The 19,153-nt window shown below is 38.5% G+C and overlaps 1 protein-coding gene across 2 annotated transcripts in view; it reads right to left on the bottom strand.

Annotated features, from left to right (window-relative positions):
* PLD5 (phospholipase D family member 5) overlaps positions 1 to 18,614 on the bottom strand; it is a 154,834-nt gene extending 136,220 nt beyond the window's left edge. Inside the window, exon 1 of one of the 2 annotated variants that reach the window (XM_015857803.3) lies at positions 18,061 to 18,614. In XM_015857803.3, coding sequence (XP_015713289.1) covers positions 18,061 to 18,246 — 186 coding nt within the window. In that variant the 5' untranslated portion in view covers positions 18,247 to 18,614. The remainder of the gene's footprint in view (positions 1 to 18,060) is intronic. The other variant, XM_015857805.2, reaches the window with a different exon arrangement.
* Positions 18,615 to 19,153: the final 539 nt, after the last annotated feature.

Raw genomic sequence — 19,153 nt, 5'->3', positions numbered from 1 at the left:
GTTAAGATCTGTATTAGGCACACATTTTTTATTTGCATTAAAAAACATTCTAGAAAAACTTATAAAGAACCTATTAGAGGATGAAAGACAAAGATTGCAACCTGAAATAGTCTGAAGGCATTAATAAATGAGAAATAACGTTTTGAGAAAGAAAGAATTTGTTTTAACTTGTGTATGCGCCTTTACATGGCTGAAAATCAAGTAGTTACTCCCTAAAGAGAAAAAAAACCAACAAATCTGATGAGCTGAAATATAAAGTAATACAATTATGGATGGATTACAATACATATATGTATATATGTATATAGATACAGATGTATTTGTTACAAAAACATACTTTCTGAGCACTTTATTGAAGAATGTTGAGCCAACGATTCCAATTTTCTGAAAAACATAAATATTAACTGCCTGAAGAACAGGAATGCAGCCATTACAATGGAAAGAGTAAAGTCTGATTTATACTATCCCTTACCTCCTGCACAATGACTTTCAGCAGCACTCTACATCTACAGGCACTGAAAATATTGGGTTCTTTGATGACAAGCAGTGCAGAATTTGAACAGATTCTAAATAATCTCCCAAGTACAAGGTAGGTGGTAGGAAACAAAGCTAGGATGGTAGAACAGTCAATCTTAGTTATTAAATATATGTGTGTGTGTATATATATACACACACACATATATATATATATGTATATGTATATATCAGGAACTACTACTTGCTTCCTTCAGCACACGCAACTACAGAAGTGTTAAGGTACTTAAAACTACAAGATCTAGTTGCAGGAAAATATGTTTTTGATAGAAGATTACATTCGTTGTCAGGAAAAACATCATGTCACATCTTGTGAAGCATGACTTTCTGTTACCGTAGAGTTTTTCTTTTTAGTAGAAGAAAAAAGTACGTTGTACGTCCATTGTTAACTACTCACTTTTAAATAGAAGAAAAACAAAAAAGAACACCCCTATACCTCAAACCCTTTGGTAACTGCAATACAATATTACAATATACATATAAAGAAATAGTCTCAGTATATAAAACAACATCAAGTTAACTAGCAAATCAATATCTAGGCTGAATATAGTCTTTTAAATGAAACACGGCCTAAACCCCTCAAAATAACAGCTTCATAGTAACCAGCATTGCATAAGCCATCAACATTTCTCCTTAATCTTAACTCTGAGAATTTAAAGGCCTTTTTTGCAAGTTCATTGAAAACAATAGAGCATTCATTGGCTTCATGTTTCGCTCCAGAGAAACAAACAGACCCAAGTAGACAGAGAAGGCAAGACAAATTAGGAAAAAAAAACAAAAAACCACCACCACCAAAAAACTATGTTATCAGTGAGGGAGGGTTTTTTTTCATCTACGTTATGAGAAAAATGTACATACCCACTTTGCTTCTAAATCCTAATGCAATTATACCGCAGGCTACATCTACGTATAAGACAGAACTTTCTTTGAACTGAAATTCCGTAACTTATTCAAAACAGAACAGTAAAACCAAGTTGTTGAAATATTAATAAAAATAAATTTGTAATAAAATATTATTTCATCACTTTAATATTAAACTGTAATGAAAAAGATTAGCTAAATGTAATAACTGTGGAAAACATAAGACAGTATAGTAAACTCTAAATATTTTCATACAGCAGATGTTAGTTTTATTTGTCCTGATGCTTAAAAAGTAACATCATTCACAGTTATATATTACACTAAGAAACAGTGAAAACAGCCCAGGGGCATAAGGATGGAAAATGTGCCTTAGAATGAACTTCCTGCTCTGCTTTTTTTTTTTTTTTTTTTTTTTTTTTGTGATTCACTCAAGAGAAGTATGTATTTTGTGGGCAAGTTTCCAGTGATTCAATTATGAAACGTATCACATTGTATAAAAAACAGTAAGTATATATACACACACACACTCTTATTACTCTGCTTTTCTTTTTCACATTTCCCAGCAAAGCAACCTTTAAATTCCAAGAAAGAGTCATATAATACACTTATTACACGTATTTTAATTCAGCAGTCTTTCACCACTACAACAGATATCAGTTAACAGGTGTTTGTCACATTGCTTGTCTGTACAGGCAATAATCTCACTTTAAAAATGTGCTTTTACATAGAAATGCAATCAAAGGAGTTAATAACCATCTATCAAAGGCTGCCTGTTGGTTTAAATAATTACTCCAGTTATGTAAGAAAAATTAAACAAGTTGGTAAGTTTTACAGATTTATTCAAGCATTAACATGATTTTATTCTTGATCTTTCAAAGGCCCTGATGTGCCCCGTGTCACTGAAGATATCATTTAATGCATATCATAAGCTGCAAGTCCCATTTTACACAGAAGGTGAACAAAACCTATGTGGGTACCAACAGTGACAGCCTCTCAACATGGAGATGGACCACTTTAGCACGTTCCCTGCTCTCAAAGAGTCAGACTTTTCAGGCTGCCAGGCAGACTTCACCATGTACTGATAAGTATCTCACCTCAGCATGGTGCTTAAGTTTTATACCAAAGCTTTCAGAGGATGGGAGAAAAAAAAAAAAAAAAAAAAAGAAAAAAAAAAAAACAACAAATAGCACAGAACTGTGAGGCTTTCTGCATAAACCAGCCTCAAACTCACACTAATGTGTTACAAATCTCTTTAGTTAAATATTCCTCCCAGTGCAACAGTACACAGAAACATACAACTATTCAATGAGATGCTGCACTTATGCCCCAGGCAGTTGACTTTCCAGAAGACAGCAGGAAAGACCAGGAGGGAACCTGATAAAAGGGCTAAATAAAGCTTTAGACACTGTCTTTGAAGCCTCTCATGAAGAAGGCATTAAAGTACAGTCTGGATGAAAAGACAAGAAGGTGAAATGAAAATCAACTGAAGGGCAAGGTCCTGAGGGTGATGATCAAGGGCAAAATAATCTTGTTGAAGGTCAATAACAAGTGGTGTAGCTCAGGAGTCAATACTGAGTCTGGTGCTACTTAGCAGTTCCATTAGAGAGCTGGATGAGAGGGCAGAGTACAGCCTCAGCAAATATGCAGAATCGGGTACAGTGGCCGACACACCAGAGAACTTGATGCCATCCAGAATTTTGACAGGCTCAAGAAGTGGGCTGACAAAAATCTCAGGCAGTTCAAGAAGGAGAAGTGCAAGGTACTTCACCTGGGCTTGAGCAAGCCCAGGTACCAGTACAAGTCAAGAAGTATCCAGGTGGAAAGCAGCTGCGCAGAAAGTGATCTGGGGGTCCCAGTGGACATCAAAATTGAGCATGGATCTGCAATGATCCTTCATTGCACATGAATGAATTCCTTCATCCCACAGAAGACTAACAGCAGTATTGGACAAAGCATTGCCAGCAGGTAGAAGTTGCCAAGTACTGGGGAAGAATCGGCTGCCTGATGTCACATCTGAAGTGTGGCATTCAGTTCTGGACTTCTCTGTACAATAGTGACATGGACAAGGGCCACAAAGATTAAGGTGATACACAAAATGAAATATAGGAGGCTCCATATGAAACTTAAGCTTTTTTACAATGTAAGAAAATGAGCACTTGCAGAGATAGTCAAGGAGCACGGTGGAGTCTTATTCAAAAGCTAGGGCGTGGTCCTGAGCAGCCTGCTCTAGGTGAACAGGCATGAGCAGGGATGTTGTATAAGTTGTCCCTTCCAAACTAATTGCTTCTGTGACAGCACAAGTGAGCTCACTTGCAGGAACTCTTCCCCCAATACTTCCTTGAGCTTCTTCCCTCCCACAGTCCCAGCATTCTAGGCTTCTGCTTTGCTTTTTTACTCAGATGTTTCTATGGAATATGTCTAACAAAAGCAAGTATATTTTACACTGCACATTCTGAGAGCAGAAGCCACGTTCAAGGTTTTGACTGTTCAATATTTTCCCTGTGTGGTATTAAAATAGAGAATAGTTTTGATGTTAGCCTTTTTCTTCCCTCTCAAGTGTAAGAAAGAAAAAAAAATGCATCTGGGTTACTCAGTTTCCAGAGGATTCTACTTCTTTTTAGAAATAGGATGAAATTGCTTTTAGCAGTTAGATCCAGCAGATCAGGCTGGCTCAATTCACTATTTTTCATTTCTATATAATCTTTTCTATTAAATGGAAGGAAGGCCATATACCATGACAACATTTTTCAGAACATTCACTGTGCCAACAGATCCACATCTCCAGACTGTTTTTCATTTCACATTCTCCAATAACACCTTGTATTACTTTTCCAAACCTTCAAGGATAAGACTCCTAAGTTCCTCTCAGAAGCTTTGGTCACCCAGGATATGAAAAGAGTAGAAGATGCTATAAAATAATTATCACAACGTATGTGCCATGTGTGTCTGTGTTAAGAAGTGCACTCATTAAGGGAGCCAGATAAGAAGCTTTTTGGGGGAGAAATGAAACAGCTGGTAAGTAGAATTAGAATTTGTACTAGTAGTATATTTAATCACAACAATCCAGTAACACATTTCTTGAAGTTCTGTCCTTTTTTTCCTTACAGAAAAGAAGAGCTAAATTACTATATTAGAAGACTGAAGACAAAACTTATCTGAAGTTGCTTGAAGTCACATAGATGTTCTCCAAAATATTTTCTCACTGTTCATATTATTGTTGCCTTTCAAAAAATACATGGTCTGTGAGGCTCTAGGCCCACATATTTTCCATGGCAGCAAAGACATTTTTGAGAACAATCAAGCCTTACCTAGGAAGCAGAAGGCTGGTCTACAGAAATAACTTAGTCCTGTTGCTTTCATCTTGGGTAAACAGAATTTTAGTTCCTGAGAGATAACTGCATTATTCCAATATTTACATTAAAAAAATCTACTGGTAGTTAAAATAATCTATACTCAAATATGATTGTGTATTGCAACAGCCCGCAATCTCAGGCTCAGACACCTGGGTTCCTACTGAGACAGAGACAGCTCTAGAAAGAATACTCTGTAAGAGGTGATTAAGTCAAATGCATTCCTACAGATATTATTTTGCTTTGAATTTCAACCAACCCAAAACTATAGCAGCCAACAAAATAGAGAAGCTTCCAATGATCTCCTCTTCTCGCATTACTATTCCTCCCCCTACAACAAGTTTGGCTCCCTCTGCAGAGGTATGATTAACTGTTCTGATTAATTATCTGAAAGTTAGCAATTTCATTGTGAAGGAAAGGTATTTAAATTGCCTGTAATTTCAGCAAGTTGGTCAACTCAGTTTCTGGCCAAGTGATCACTGTCAGCAAATAAGGAAGGTGGCAGACTGTAACTCAGGAAGCTGAGCATCACTGAACCAGATGAGACATGCACAGAATTGCATCTAGGGTTGCCATCATGCAGTTTACTTTGGAATTCTGTTATGAAAAACATTACATTATCTAAAGTATTCACATGGCCCGCAACTTGACTTTACGTAAATTATACTGACTGGACATATGGCCACATCCCATTTAAAAAGTTGAATAATGCTGTTAGCCCATCACACAAGCAGAGAAACCAGCTGCAAAAGAGGTGTGACATCTTGCCCAAGGTCAGATAGAAACATAATTGCTGCTTTTACTCTCTTTAATAGGAATAGCAGGTAAAACATCATCTTGAGATATTTCCTGCCTATGCCCAAAACATGTATTTACATTAGCCTAACTTTATATTTGTTTTCTGAACTAGATAATCTAAATCCAAATTAAAATGAAAGTTCAGTACTATTTCCCGTGGTCAGCTCCATCACTCTTTGACAGAGTAGCCCTTTTCAAGGAGCCATGAGACCTTCAAGGTGAAGGAGCTAACTTAGCAACAGAAGAACCCTCTTGCAGATAAGGAAACAGTCACAATCTTCACTATCAAAGTAGCACTGCTAATGTTAGTTATTCCAATCTCTACTACCAGAAGTTGATTTCAAATACAGTCCTCAAGTCTCTCCATCAGCATAGCAGACTAATTGCAACAGTTTAATTAGGGAGTCAACCTGAGAAGGTAATAAGTAGATGTACTAAGCGACAGGTAGAAGGGAGGAGTTTGCATCCCTTTCTTTCTCTAGAGCAAACCCGATTAACATGAGCTAGCTAGACTAAGGGATTATGGGGAGGCAGTGGATAATGTCCAGTGAAAATGGTTGTCTCCTATGTGTGATGACTCTGTTTTTTCATTCCATAGTCTTGTTGTAGAATCTTCAAGGCTGTATTCTACTTTCAGTGCAGTTTTCCACTGGAAAGAAGTATAAAAACTACTTGAGTGACAACACAAATCAATTGCAATTTACCTGGAATAAGGACTGCAGAAAGAAAAAATCCTACATTTCAGAATCAGTACATCTAAACTAATCAGGTGGGACAGCTACATATCAAAATCAATTTTTAATCAATTTTTAATCAGTTTTTAATCCATTTTACCTGTTTTCAAGTGACATTCATTTAGAATAGACTTTTCTTTTTTCACTAGGAAAAAAGGTCACTCCAGAAATATTTGTGCAAGTGAACATTTGCAAATGATTATGTCAAATGTGCCAGCACGCCCATCTAGGAATCAATAGTTTGACTCTCAGCATATATGTTTTAAAAAAATAAAACAAGATAAAGATATAGCATTAATTGTATTCAGTTGCACACAGACTTGTAAATAAATAAGGATTTTAAAACAATAGAAGCTACCAAAGAACTGGTGTACTGAAGTGGAACAGCATTAGAACTCTGACATAATCCAATTACAATACCTCTGGCTTTTGAAAGGCAAGAGTTGCCTTTATGTTCAGTATAAGCACTTCATATTTTTTTAAGTGGTCTGTGTAGCTTCCATATTCCTTATTTAAATCTAACAGAAGCTAGTTAAATAATCCAATGACTCCTCAAGTCCCAGTCAAAAATCAGAATAAGTGGTTCAAATATCTGTTCTTTTATTACATATAAAAAAAAAAAAAACTAAAAAAAAACCAACAAAGCCATATAAATATTCTTCTACATCTTACTAATACACAGCCCTGCCAAAAAGGAGGTATTGGTGAATGGAAAGCTGGCTATGAGCCAACTGTGAGTGCCCTCACAGGCCAGAAAATAAACTGTATCCTGGGCTACTTCAAAAGAAGTGCGGCCTGCAGGTTAAAGTTTATATGTGGACATTCATGACCGAGTTTTATTTACAGTTAGTATGCCAAAGAACTGGGAAGGGGGGAACAAAAAACAAAGAACAAAAACAAATACCAAGAACAACAACGAAGAGACGACAGCCCTATATCTAATTACTCACACCAAAATACTAAGCTAATAAAAAAGCCAAACCTCACATCTGTTATGTTGTAGCTGGAAAACAAAATTGGGCCCTAAGATCTTTCACAGCAGTTCTTCTGTAGATTTTGCTCTCTAATCAATGAACTTCCACTGGCTGAACTGGACAATCTGGTGTTTTCCTTTCTGAGGCCCTAAGAGAGCTTCTATGTTTCTATCACCACCCTAATACAGACAACTTCTCCAATACCAGTGGTTATGTTGTTTTTTAATATTACATCAACATGATGTCTGTGATTAGACATACAACTGTTATATGAAAATATGTTTTGGGAAGGGGTTTCATGGTGGCAATAATCAAACCGCCAAGAGTAGCTGGCTCTTCATCTAACTTCCCCGCTCAGAGCCTGAGGAAATTACCCAAGTATGCTATCAAAAATTCACATCATCCAGAAGTAAACTGAGAACATTTAACATCAAACAGAATCAAAGGGTATAAAACAAAGCAACAACTGTTTCTAAAGGTTCTTATGAAAAATGTTCAGCTTCCAAATATTGAAAACAAGCACTTTCCCCAGCCAGTGGGTGGGGTAAATCTTGAAGAACAAAAATAATCATCACAATAATCCCACAACAACGCTTTTATTTAATTACAAGGAGAGGAGTTTCTGAAAGAACTCATTGCTGGTTGGCATAACAAAAATCACACTGGTAACAAAAACTTCATGGAACTTTTGCCTTTAAAATTATTAAATCTACAGACAACAAAGTTGGCACACAAGTCAAACCTTCCATTTTCACTGTAAATTCAGGGTTTTCAGCAGAGCAAACTCAAGATTTAGGAGTTTAAGTCACTTAAGATCTTCAGAAAGTGTTATCTTGCAGTACAAAAGTTAGATAGAAAAGCCCTGAGATAGAACATATATGTAGAACTTAGAAAATTATTTCACCATATCTTCACTGGGAGCTCTGCACAAATAAATCCAGCAGGGAGGTGACATGCAATACTTAAAATTGGGTTGTGGACTTACAAGATAAGTCAGAGGGAGCAGTGGGAGGGGATGTGAAGTATGGATAAGAGAATTTAAAAAGTAATTATCAGCTTCATGGAAGAAGCAATGAGACAAAATTACAGAAAAATCAAGAAAAAAGTCTAGATTTAGGTGAGTAAATTAGTTTTGATAGGTAACACCATCCCTGGAAAAGTAAAAAGGGAAATAGCTTTACAACACAGCAGAGTTTTTGAATCTACATAAGAGGCAAAAATTACTTAAAGCCAAACAGATTGCTTGGAACAGACCCAGCAAAGACAGGCCAGGTGAATAAAGTACACAAACCTAAAATTATACATACTTAAACTGAGATTTCTGTCTAAAGTTTCAGATGTCATATAGTTGCAGAAATAAACTGATTCAGGCTGATGCATATCAAGACCATATGCTGTATATCCAGAGAACAGAGACTGGTATACTCCAGCTTTTCCCAGAAGGAATTTGCTGTACCTGAACCAGGAGAACCAAACTCAGAAGAACACTGCATGAAATGGAATAAAGCAACACAAAGGGTGAGGCGCTATCTGCCTGCCACACACCCAACAGGGAATCAGAACAAAAGTCTGCAGAGACAAAAGCTCACGTTTACAAAGACAAATGCATTGTTTAAAAGGGTACCATTTACAAAAACACTTAAGTGTCTTTGTTTCTCAGCATAACTGTCACTGCACAAACAATAAATAGCAGTCCCTATAGGGACCTGAAACAGCATTTGGTATATTTATGATCTTTTTGTGCTCACGGCATCTCCCAAACAAGCCAACCTTCAGCACAGCAAACTTGGCAAAAGTCACATTCCACAACAAATATCACTACAAAAGAACTTTTAGATAATGTTTAGATGTTGGGGCTTAATTCATTAATGTTCTCTTATGTTCACTTGTTTTAAGCCATTTTTAAGCTATGTCTCCTTCAACCCCAACCAGGGTAACTATGAATTTTTCAGTTATGCAACACAAATTACTCTGAAGACGCACATTCCTAGAGATGTAGAAATTGCAGATGCAACAGAGGAAGCACAGAAGATGTTCCATCCCATATTGTTTCAAGCAGCACTTACAGGACTAAGACTGAGTGCAAATGACTTTTTATCTAGCAAACAGCACAAGCTGACTATGAAGCGTGCTAATTTTCCATGAAAAGACTTATGAATAAACAAGACAGTCTAGCAAATACTTCAGAGTGTGGCTGAAGCCATCTCTAGATGATGGGAAAGAGAAGCTCACTACCCTACTCAAGTACATATTTATATATACATTACACATTCTGTTGAAAAACTATGGAAGCAGCTTTTTCTATAAGGAATCAAAAGACCACTATGGTCGTTAGAAAGTCTTATAAACTCTAATGATGAAATAATGCTAAACACATCACTACAGGCAGTAAAACATTATCTAATGAGCAGGAAGAAATTTGAGATTCTGATTTAGGAGAAGGAAAAAAACACAATGGCTACCTCAGCCAATCATTTGCTCAAAGCCTTTGAAGAACTTCATTCCAAAAGGTAACAATGACTGAGCAGCACAAGGTTACAAATGAACATCAACTCCCATTTACGGAGACAGAAAACACTCACTCATCACACTGCACAGTTGTTCAGTTCCTGAAGCAAGCTGACAGAGTCAGCCTCACCTTATTTCTATTCCACTCATCTTCCCAGCTCATCATGGGCAGTATCATCACCGCCAATCAAACAGCTAACCACAGGCCAGCTTCTGTCTGCTGTCAGAAGAAAGCCACAGGAAAGATGCTAATTCTAAGTTCCTATAGATAGTCTGATCACTTGATTTCTTTCTTAGTGTTCCAGGAGTAAAACTTTATAGATGATCATTGGTACTCCCCATGTAAACAACAATTAGCAAAACTTGTCAACTCTGTTACAGCCACCAGTCACATTCACCAACTCTTTGCTCACCAAATTCATTTTCCACAGCTTTCCAGCCACACCTCCCCAAGCCTGCAGGGTTGTCTGGGGTTGCTTAAGACTGATGGACACTTTTTCACCCACACTTTCTAATTCGGACCAGAAGTACACAGTCTAATGGGAAGTAAAGCAAACATTTCACAAGTAGTCTCGTTTTCCTGAATTACCCCTAAATACCCATTAATTCACTGGTCTTTCAGCTAAGTTCAAATACACTTGTTTGATTTCTGTGCATATTCCCCACTCTGAAACACCCTAAAGAGAACTTTGATCCAGTTGTTATTTACCTCATTTCCTACATACTTTCATAAATCTTACAATTTCTTATATCTCACCTGCTCCAATCAATACCTCCCATCTTTTTTATAGCCTTTAACAGACTTTTCCCCCATGCTAACAGAGAATTATTCTATGTAAGTTACCCGGCAACTAGCTTAAGCCATGCTTCTCCTTTATCTGCTTCACATTCTACAAGGACACTTTCATTTTTTTGCCCTAAACTCATAACAGCTGAGCAGATCCATACTCTTCTCTCAAGGAGCTGATACCCAACTGAAATCTCTAACAGCAAAGTCAATAGAGACCTTACAACAGCTAAGACAAAACTAAGCAAAAGAGCACAAACAGCACTGAGAAACTTCAACATCATTCTCAAAGTTTAGCAGGCAGCCTCAATTGAAGTAATGCCTAAAGTTTGTTTAGCATAAATAATGCCTTACTAAAATAACCAACCCTGCCTAAGAAGGATCAGACAAGGAACTTAATGAGCAGCAGCATGATTTCTGTAATGCTGAAAGCACTACTGAGACACCATCCTGGAGACATTACTAACCCTTCCACATGTCAAAAATATAAATAAAAAAAATCCCATTTCTCATTCTGGTAGGCTTTTCACAGCAAATTCTGACATTCACAGAATTGTTAGCAAGTAAACATGCCTTTACTTTGGTATCAACAAGATCATGAAAGTTAAACTTGTGACTGATAGCCTTACAATCAATCACTGACAAAATCCCCTTCTCAGCACTGCTCCACATTTGGTTCAGTTCCAAACAGCATCAAATGCCTTGGGGAATTCCAGCCTAATTTATCAAAACGGTAGGAATTATCTGAATCACTCTCTGCTTTATTAGCAGCAATTCTCAAAAACATTAGCTCTTTTTTTACCATATTAAGCATTTTATTGTAACTGTAAATAGTGAAATACAAATAGCAACAAAATTAAAGCAGAAAGACTATAATTTGAACTACAACAGCCAAATAATTTGTAAAACAAGCTGCTGCTGCTGACATCATGCAGACAGAAACAGTAGCAGCTCAGCTTTTTTAAATTCTTGGTTTTAATAAGAATTAGTAACGTACAACTGCATTCATCTATAACCAATGAATACTGCATCTAGAGAAATGGGAGAATAGGTTTATTTGTGGTTGTGTTCAAAGAACAAGTCAATGAAGCAATGCTAAAAGCACCTTTGATATTTCTCTGTCTGAGGCAAGATATTACCTATCCAGTGAAATTACTCAACACATTGATAAAAAAAAAAATCCAAATCTTTATAAAAACACTCTAATTCTGTTTCATTATATAATCTCAAATAATTGTGAGGACTAACCAAGAAAAAAAAACAAAAAACAGAGCACATTTTGATAGATATGCATCCAAACAAACAGGAATGGATCTGCAGCCTAATAAGAAATGACAGATTAAATTAATTGGTCCAGTTGTACCAGAGTGGCATTAATTCCCTTGTTCTCCTTCTGAACCAGAAGTTCCTACTCCTTGCACATATTTCTTCACTTTCACCGAGTGGCTCTCTTGCTACCAAACCTCAATAAAACAGTCACAATAAACCCACCCTTCAGCTCTCTCTTTGAGAGAACAGCAGGCTTACTTGCTTCTTCTATAACACCTGAATACGGGATGGCCTCCATTCTCAATAAACAGTTTGACAGCACACCCAGCAGATAAGGTAGCACCTAGGTATATATTCATTATTCCTCATCCTGGAAGCCTAGGCATACTAGAAATACCTTCTCATGCCTCTTCCCCTGAAGGAATGTATCCCACAGGAGCGAGTCCATATCAGAGCAGGGGAAAAGTAAGAACAGAGAAAGAGTAATACAATGGACAGAGATCCTACCCCCCACTGCCAGTGGGTGGAAAAGTACTCAAAGAAAGAATGAAGGAGGAAAGTCAAAAGCAGGAAAAGGAGAGATAAGGTTAAATTTCTTTCTCACTTTTTTCATTCATGTTAAGGGAGAGATGTGGACTGGAAAGCACCTTGGTGGGCATCTAACAAACAGCCACAGCCAACTCACCACAGCAAGGAAAATGAACTACTATGTATCGTATTTTCAGCCTTTGGAACATGAAGTTATGTTTACTTATGGTAACTACTCAGGTCAACTCTTTCTTCTCTACTCCAGACACCACTCTGAATTCCTCATACTACTTGAAAAATAAACTAATTTCACATTTTCTACCCTAATAGTATTTAGTATTTTCTCCCTACTGTTCATGCATCTTTATCTTCCCTTTCCCATGCTTTTCTGAATGTTTCTTTTTCTCTAAAATAAATAAATAAATAAATAAATATGTCTATGCATGCAAAGAAAAAGCCATTTCTACAGAAGGACCTCTCCAGTCCATCTGACAGCAGGGAAGGTAACCCCGTGCTGCTGCCTCAGCAGGGACCTCAACACATGGTAATGGCACTAGTACAGCCAGGTAATTCCAATGTCAGCTTCTTGTTGAGAAAGAACCAAAAATCACTCTATGTAATGGAGTTCGATCTCTTGACTTTAATGATAAGAATCTAAATATAGATATCAATCTCCAGGACCAGATAAGTATTTGGAATTCTAATCTACCACGAAAAGCTTCTAACGCTGTAAACCAACACCTCTGACTCCTATGAATGGTCTCCATTTATGTAACTTTATGTACAGTATACTTCCCAGTATCCAATGTTATTCCATTATTTGTTCTTTCATAATGAAAACTACCTTACGAACTCCCCCCCAGTTCTCACCCTCCCAAAAAAAAGAACCCCAAGAAAAGCCCAATGTGTTTGCATTCACAGCAAGGCAGAGGCTGTTCCAGAAGTATGTGGAATAGTTTTCTGAATTCCAATTCAGATTCTTTTAGTTTTCTGCCTTATGTTAAAGTGACTTGGCTCTGAGTTGTAAACCAAGTAACAGGAGTGCACTAAGTTACATTCATCTCCTCTATTTACATTTTATTATGCAAACTGCATCTTCCAGCATACTTGGAATGTGTTTCATTTTTTATTAGGTCACAAGGCTCTGAGGAGTACCACAGACATGCGAGGCCTAAGACGATTCACAGTGCTACCTGACAAACACTTACATGTTGGATATCTGCCTTTGTTCCCATACAGTATTGCCCTCCCTCTACCTTATCACCCCTTTCCTCCACAAACAATAACTCAGCCAAAGGGACAGTAGTATGCTGGCTGACTGTGCAGCACCAAATGGTCAAGACAATTCCCCTAGAAAAAGAGCACTTAGAATCTGAGAATTGCCTTTGCACTTGATGAGAACTTAAGTAAAAACAAGAGATGATGCAAGACCTATCAACAGGATTTCCTCATTATGACTATATTAAAGGTAATAGATTGAGTGTGTCCAAGAAGGTACAACTCTTCTATTGCTAGATCCCCAACAACACAGTTTTTGATTGTAAGGTGGAACAATATAAAAGACAGCAATAATCCAAGAAGGATGGTGATAGATATCTAAAAGATTATATATAGGAAAAACTCACCAATATGGATGCCTTCAGTGTGGCTGGAAAATGCTGAGGCTGGCTATCCGATCCCCACAGAGGAGCGATCTCAAAGAGATGCTGCCTTAGTGGTGGTCAGCCCTTAAATGAGGTCTGGAGGAGGTGGAGTCAAGCTCCACCCCTTCCGGGAGCACAGCTAAATTACTCTCACCTGTGCTCCCACAGTTGACCCGACACTTGCCTCAGCTGGTTAAATCAGAGGTTCAGGCTGTGATTACCAGTTTCCCATACATGGATATAATTCAAAAAAGGCAAAATCTCTCTGATTTTAAAAAGCACAACCGAGTAACCAAGTTTAACAGTTTAAAGGGCAATTACTATTTGAGAAGTTATATCTGTATTTGTAATTAAAAAGGTATATACTTGAAGCATATCTGTGCTAGATTTAAAAACTCCTCTGTTTTAATGTTATTACTTATGTTCTCCTTTACAATTGAGGTACCTAGTACCTCTTTTGCTGAGATCCTACAAAAGCAGCTGTCCAATATTTATTGTTATTTAAAGATGCATAGATATGACTGAGAATAGCTGCAAAGCCAATTAGATCTAGGTAACTCCCACCAGCTAAAAGCATGTTAGTCATTATTGCTCTGTATCATGTTCTTTTCCTCTTATCCAAGTCACATCTGATTAAAAAGACAACACCAGAGACAAACAAAAGAAACACTACATAAAAAACTGTCTCTTTTTGCATAACAGTTTCTACTCTAGTTATTTCCAGTAGTAGACAAATAACTTCACAAAAGACATTTGGAACCAGCTGAAGCAGACCGTTTGAATTTAAACAACCTGAGCTCTGCAGAAATACCAAACATCTGCAGCATCACTGTGGTCACACCTGCAAAGCTCCTGCGACTTCTGTCTTCTCTGTTAACATATAAACTGAGCTACAACAGAGCTATACAGAGGCCTCACTTCAGCAAAACCTGCTCACTGGCATGTCTTTTAACATATTAAATCCTAAAGATACCAGTTGAGTTCATAGGAGAAAATCATCCAGCTGTGTTCATCCTGTGTGGTACAAATTGCATTACTCTTACTTGCAGTAAAGATAACCCACATGAAAAACCAATGAGTGAGGAAACATTGCATGAAGGTCATTTGATGTAACAACAGTCAGCAAGATGCCAACAATACATTTCACCTTTTGACTTCCATGGTCAGTCAATAATTAAGCATAAAACAATTTAAAGAAACTGTACCATATTTGTTCATCTCAGTTCCTTGGCTTTTAGCATTTAAAAAGCTATGCAACAGTTGAATTTTGAACCTCTTTGCTACATTCTTCAAATTTAGACTTGCTTAAAGTAGCAACACGAAAACCCCCAACTTTATTTTGCAATCCAGAAACAAACCATGCATTTTACATTATGTACACATATGACTTTAGAAAATGTTTTTCAGTCCCTCAAACTATATATTAATAAATGTCACACATGAATAAGTCATGCCAATCACTTTAATGAAAATCGATACATTTTATCTACTGTGGTCTACCAGAATTTACAGGAAATAGCATTCAAAATACACTGGCATAATTTTATCCCTATTACACAGCGAGGTCAATTTAAGAGAATGCCAATGAAGAAAAAGAAAAAAAACTCCTTTCACTTAAAGAGTACATCTAAATCTTCAAAATCCACACATATCTTAACCCGTATTCACTATCTGCAACTTCTTTTGCATATAGCCACCATCACAAAGCATCAAATTTATGACATACTTCCAAAAAATAGGTGCCCATGTGAATGCTCACTCCTTGTCTATCAATCTTTGGTAGGTATTAAATAACATAATTAACTCAAGGAAAGCATAGGATGGTGAGGGGCTGCAATGAAAAGTTTTTCATGACTGCCATCTTCCTTGAAGTTTGTACATCATCATCATCCATTGGCCATAAGCTATCATCCATCAATGCCTACACCACTGAAAGCAATGCAACTCTAATTAATAGGTTTGTCTTTCGGGCTGGCAGAGTGGGGCATAGGAAGTAATTTCTTTGGCAATAAAACACTGAAGCTCTTTAAGATTTATCTGAAATAGAAAATAACCTTGCAAGAAAACTGTATAAGCAAAATTCAATCTAGAAAGTAATACACGTTTTATTCACAGTCATTAAGGGAACATATCCAATAACCTGTCTGTTACAACACTCAGGACTAATGCAGTTACTTTAAATCTCAACAGTATTTTCACATATTTGAAGTTGGCACATCTAACACACTGCAGGGTATTCAAAATAAGTGCCAATGAAATACTTCATTGAAAGAGAGAAATATTAATGTTATATGTTTTTTTTCCATGGTTCAAGTACAGGCTGGGAATAAAAATAACTGGACCAAATAGAAGGGAAATCCCCAGAAGAACATGCATTCATATCCAAGAGATAACAGAAAAAGCTTTTCACACCAATGCAGAAGGGTTATTCAAGATAATTGCTGTGACTAAATACTGACTATCAAAATATCCCAATGCAAAAAAAATAAAAAAATAAAAAAATAAAAAACAAACTACACCACCACTCAAAATAAAGGTTTAGCACTTGGTCATTCTCAAGCAAGCTAACACCTACTTGATTTCAAATGCAGATATTTGAACATGCAAATATTCAGCTACCAGAACAGTATTTAACTACCAAACTTCACAGATTATTCACCACCACCTCAAATGAATGATCATTCATTTGCTGATATGTATCAGCATGTAGGCACACACAGCAAAATCCTGTCACAAAAACCAGAGGTCAGACTGCTGTGTGTCCTGTGTTTTAACCATCAGCTATGCTGAGATAAAGCACTGGCCTTTCTTGATTCACAATGGGAGAATGCTCTCCTTACAAGCATACTACTGTGAAGCATTGTTGTTAGCATGAGCAATCACAAAAATGTGTGTGGGAAAGCAGATAGGATTCAATATCTTTGTCAAAATTTGAAATGCAGTATTTCCAACAGTTTATCACTTCTCTTCATCTCCCCAGAAGCACGAACAAGTCAAATTGAAGATTTCACTAACATGGGTAAGATATTCTGCAGGTTGGTGGGTAGACAGGGGGAGGGGAGAAGGCGGGGGGGCAAAGGGGTGGGGGAAGTGCGATAGTCTGTCAGCCACTCGATTGAGGTCTTTTTCAGGTTTTATCTTTAAAGGACTATAATATGCCACTTAGAATTCTATTTTTTTGTACATCTTAAAGTCAGTGTAACTGATTACAAATTATTCACCAACATAAAGGATGACACTGTTGCATTATGCAAACCCATCCACATTCTTTTGCATCCCTGTATGTATGCAGCCACTTTCATGTTCTGACTGTACTGTACACTGTAACAATGGAATTAATCTAATAAGCTACTCAAAACTTAGACAGTATGCATGCCATCTCAATCCATTTCCTTCCTGTTACAAGTAACATGAAAAATGCTTTCCAACATCGTATGAGGCAGTGATACTTAGAAGCACCTTAAATTCTCATAAAATATTCACTACAGCTACCCACAGCATCAGTTCAACTATGGTTCCAAACACACTTAGTTAAGTCATGTATTGCTGCTGCAAAAATAGATGCCTTGAAGGAACTCTCTACTCCATTCTGACTGAACATTATCAGGGTCCTATGTAGGAATAAGAAGGAAGGAAAAACCAAACAAACACACAGTAATTACTATTAAAAAAAACAAACAAACAAAGAACACAACTATTTTAATTCAGCAATTATAGAACTACACTATAAACACTGCAAGATAAATGCTCTAACCTCCATCTGCATCACCCCAATGTTTCTCCTCCCACACCTGGAGGAACAGAAGAATAAGCCAAGAACATTCAAATATATTTCCATTGAGGGAAAAACTTCCATGTGTTTTGGGAACAGCGCTGACATCCTATTTACCCTGGAACTGACCAGCCTGGGACCTGTGAGTTGCTCCTTCCTCTAGCACTTGGAAATGCCATGCTCAACCACTTGCACAAGACCTTTCTTCTGGAGCCAAAGCTCATAGAGACATAGCCTACTAGAGCATCCAGACAGAGGTCTAGAAGGAAAGAAAGGAGGGAGGGAAATAGAAGCTGGCTTACATGCTCCAGTTTGTCTTTCCTCCTGAGCCAGACGCTGGCACTGTAGTCCTGCTGCTTGACGGTGCTGTAGAAGTTCGCACCTACTCTTGTGAGGCTCGGCGATGGCTCCCTGGGTCTGCTCTTCAGCCTCATCTGCTCGAAGCCCTCATGGGGGGCTGAGGAAAGCCAGTCATGCCTGACTTCCATCTTGACATGACAAGGCACAGTCCAAAGAAAAAAAAAACTAGAAGAAACTGGAAATTAAGAGGAGTAGAGGAAGAGGGTCCAAAAAATGGGGAAGAAGAAAAAAAAAAAAATGGGGGAAAAAGAGGAGGAAAGCAAAAACAATACTAAAAAAGAACCACACACAAAATGTGAAGAGAAGGGGAAAAAAGGAGAACAGCAAGGAAGGAGGGAGGGATGGAAGGAGGAGAGGCTGCAGGTACAACAGGGCAGCAGACTAAGAAGACTGGGGGGAATAAAGGCGCTCCCTGCCGCCGCTGCCGGCCGCCTTTGCCGCGGGGAGCGGCTGCGTGCAGCTCCGTGCGGGACGGCGGTGCGAGGAGGGCGGCCCCGTGCAGGCGGAGGCCGGGCGGGGCCGCAGCCTCCAGCCGCCTGCAGGTTGGCGCAGTGGAGGGGCCACCGCCCGCCCGGGCTGAGCTCCTCCCCGAAGGTGGCTGCCTGCGAGAGCACAAAGCCGCGCGGCTACGGGCGTGCAGCTGCCGCAGCCTCCCTTCTCTCGGAGGGTAGAGGCTCTTTCTCTGCAAGCCTGGGAGCCTTTGCTTGCCCGTACCCCTCAGGATACCGAGTCCCCCCGGCAGCACCGTTCCGGCTCTGGGCGGGAGCTCCCAGTGCTTCCCAGGACCCGGCCGCTGCAGCTGCAGGTCCTCGCCCCAAGGAAAGCTGAGCAGGCACAGCGCGAGCTGGAGCCCCGTGCCCGCGTCCTGCCTTGAAGCACCTTCCCCCCTTTGCCGTGGGCCAGGCTGCACCGGCCGGCCCACACACCTGCATCCCTAATACTGGCATTTGTCTCAACGCAGAAAATGCTTTGTGGTAGCCTTTACAGCCCAGAGCCATCTCGATTGGTAGAAGTTCAGATGTGCTGCTATTTAGC

Source organism: Coturnix japonica, chromosome 3 (genome assembly GCF_054131305.1).
Source record: "Coturnix japonica strain WE chromosome 3, WE-NBRP24, whole genome shotgun sequence".
NCBI lineage: Eukaryota > Metazoa > Chordata > Aves > Galliformes > Phasianidae > Coturnix > Coturnix japonica.
Note: the sequence above shows the minus strand (reverse complement) of the source record. Positions and strands in the feature narration are given on the sequence as shown.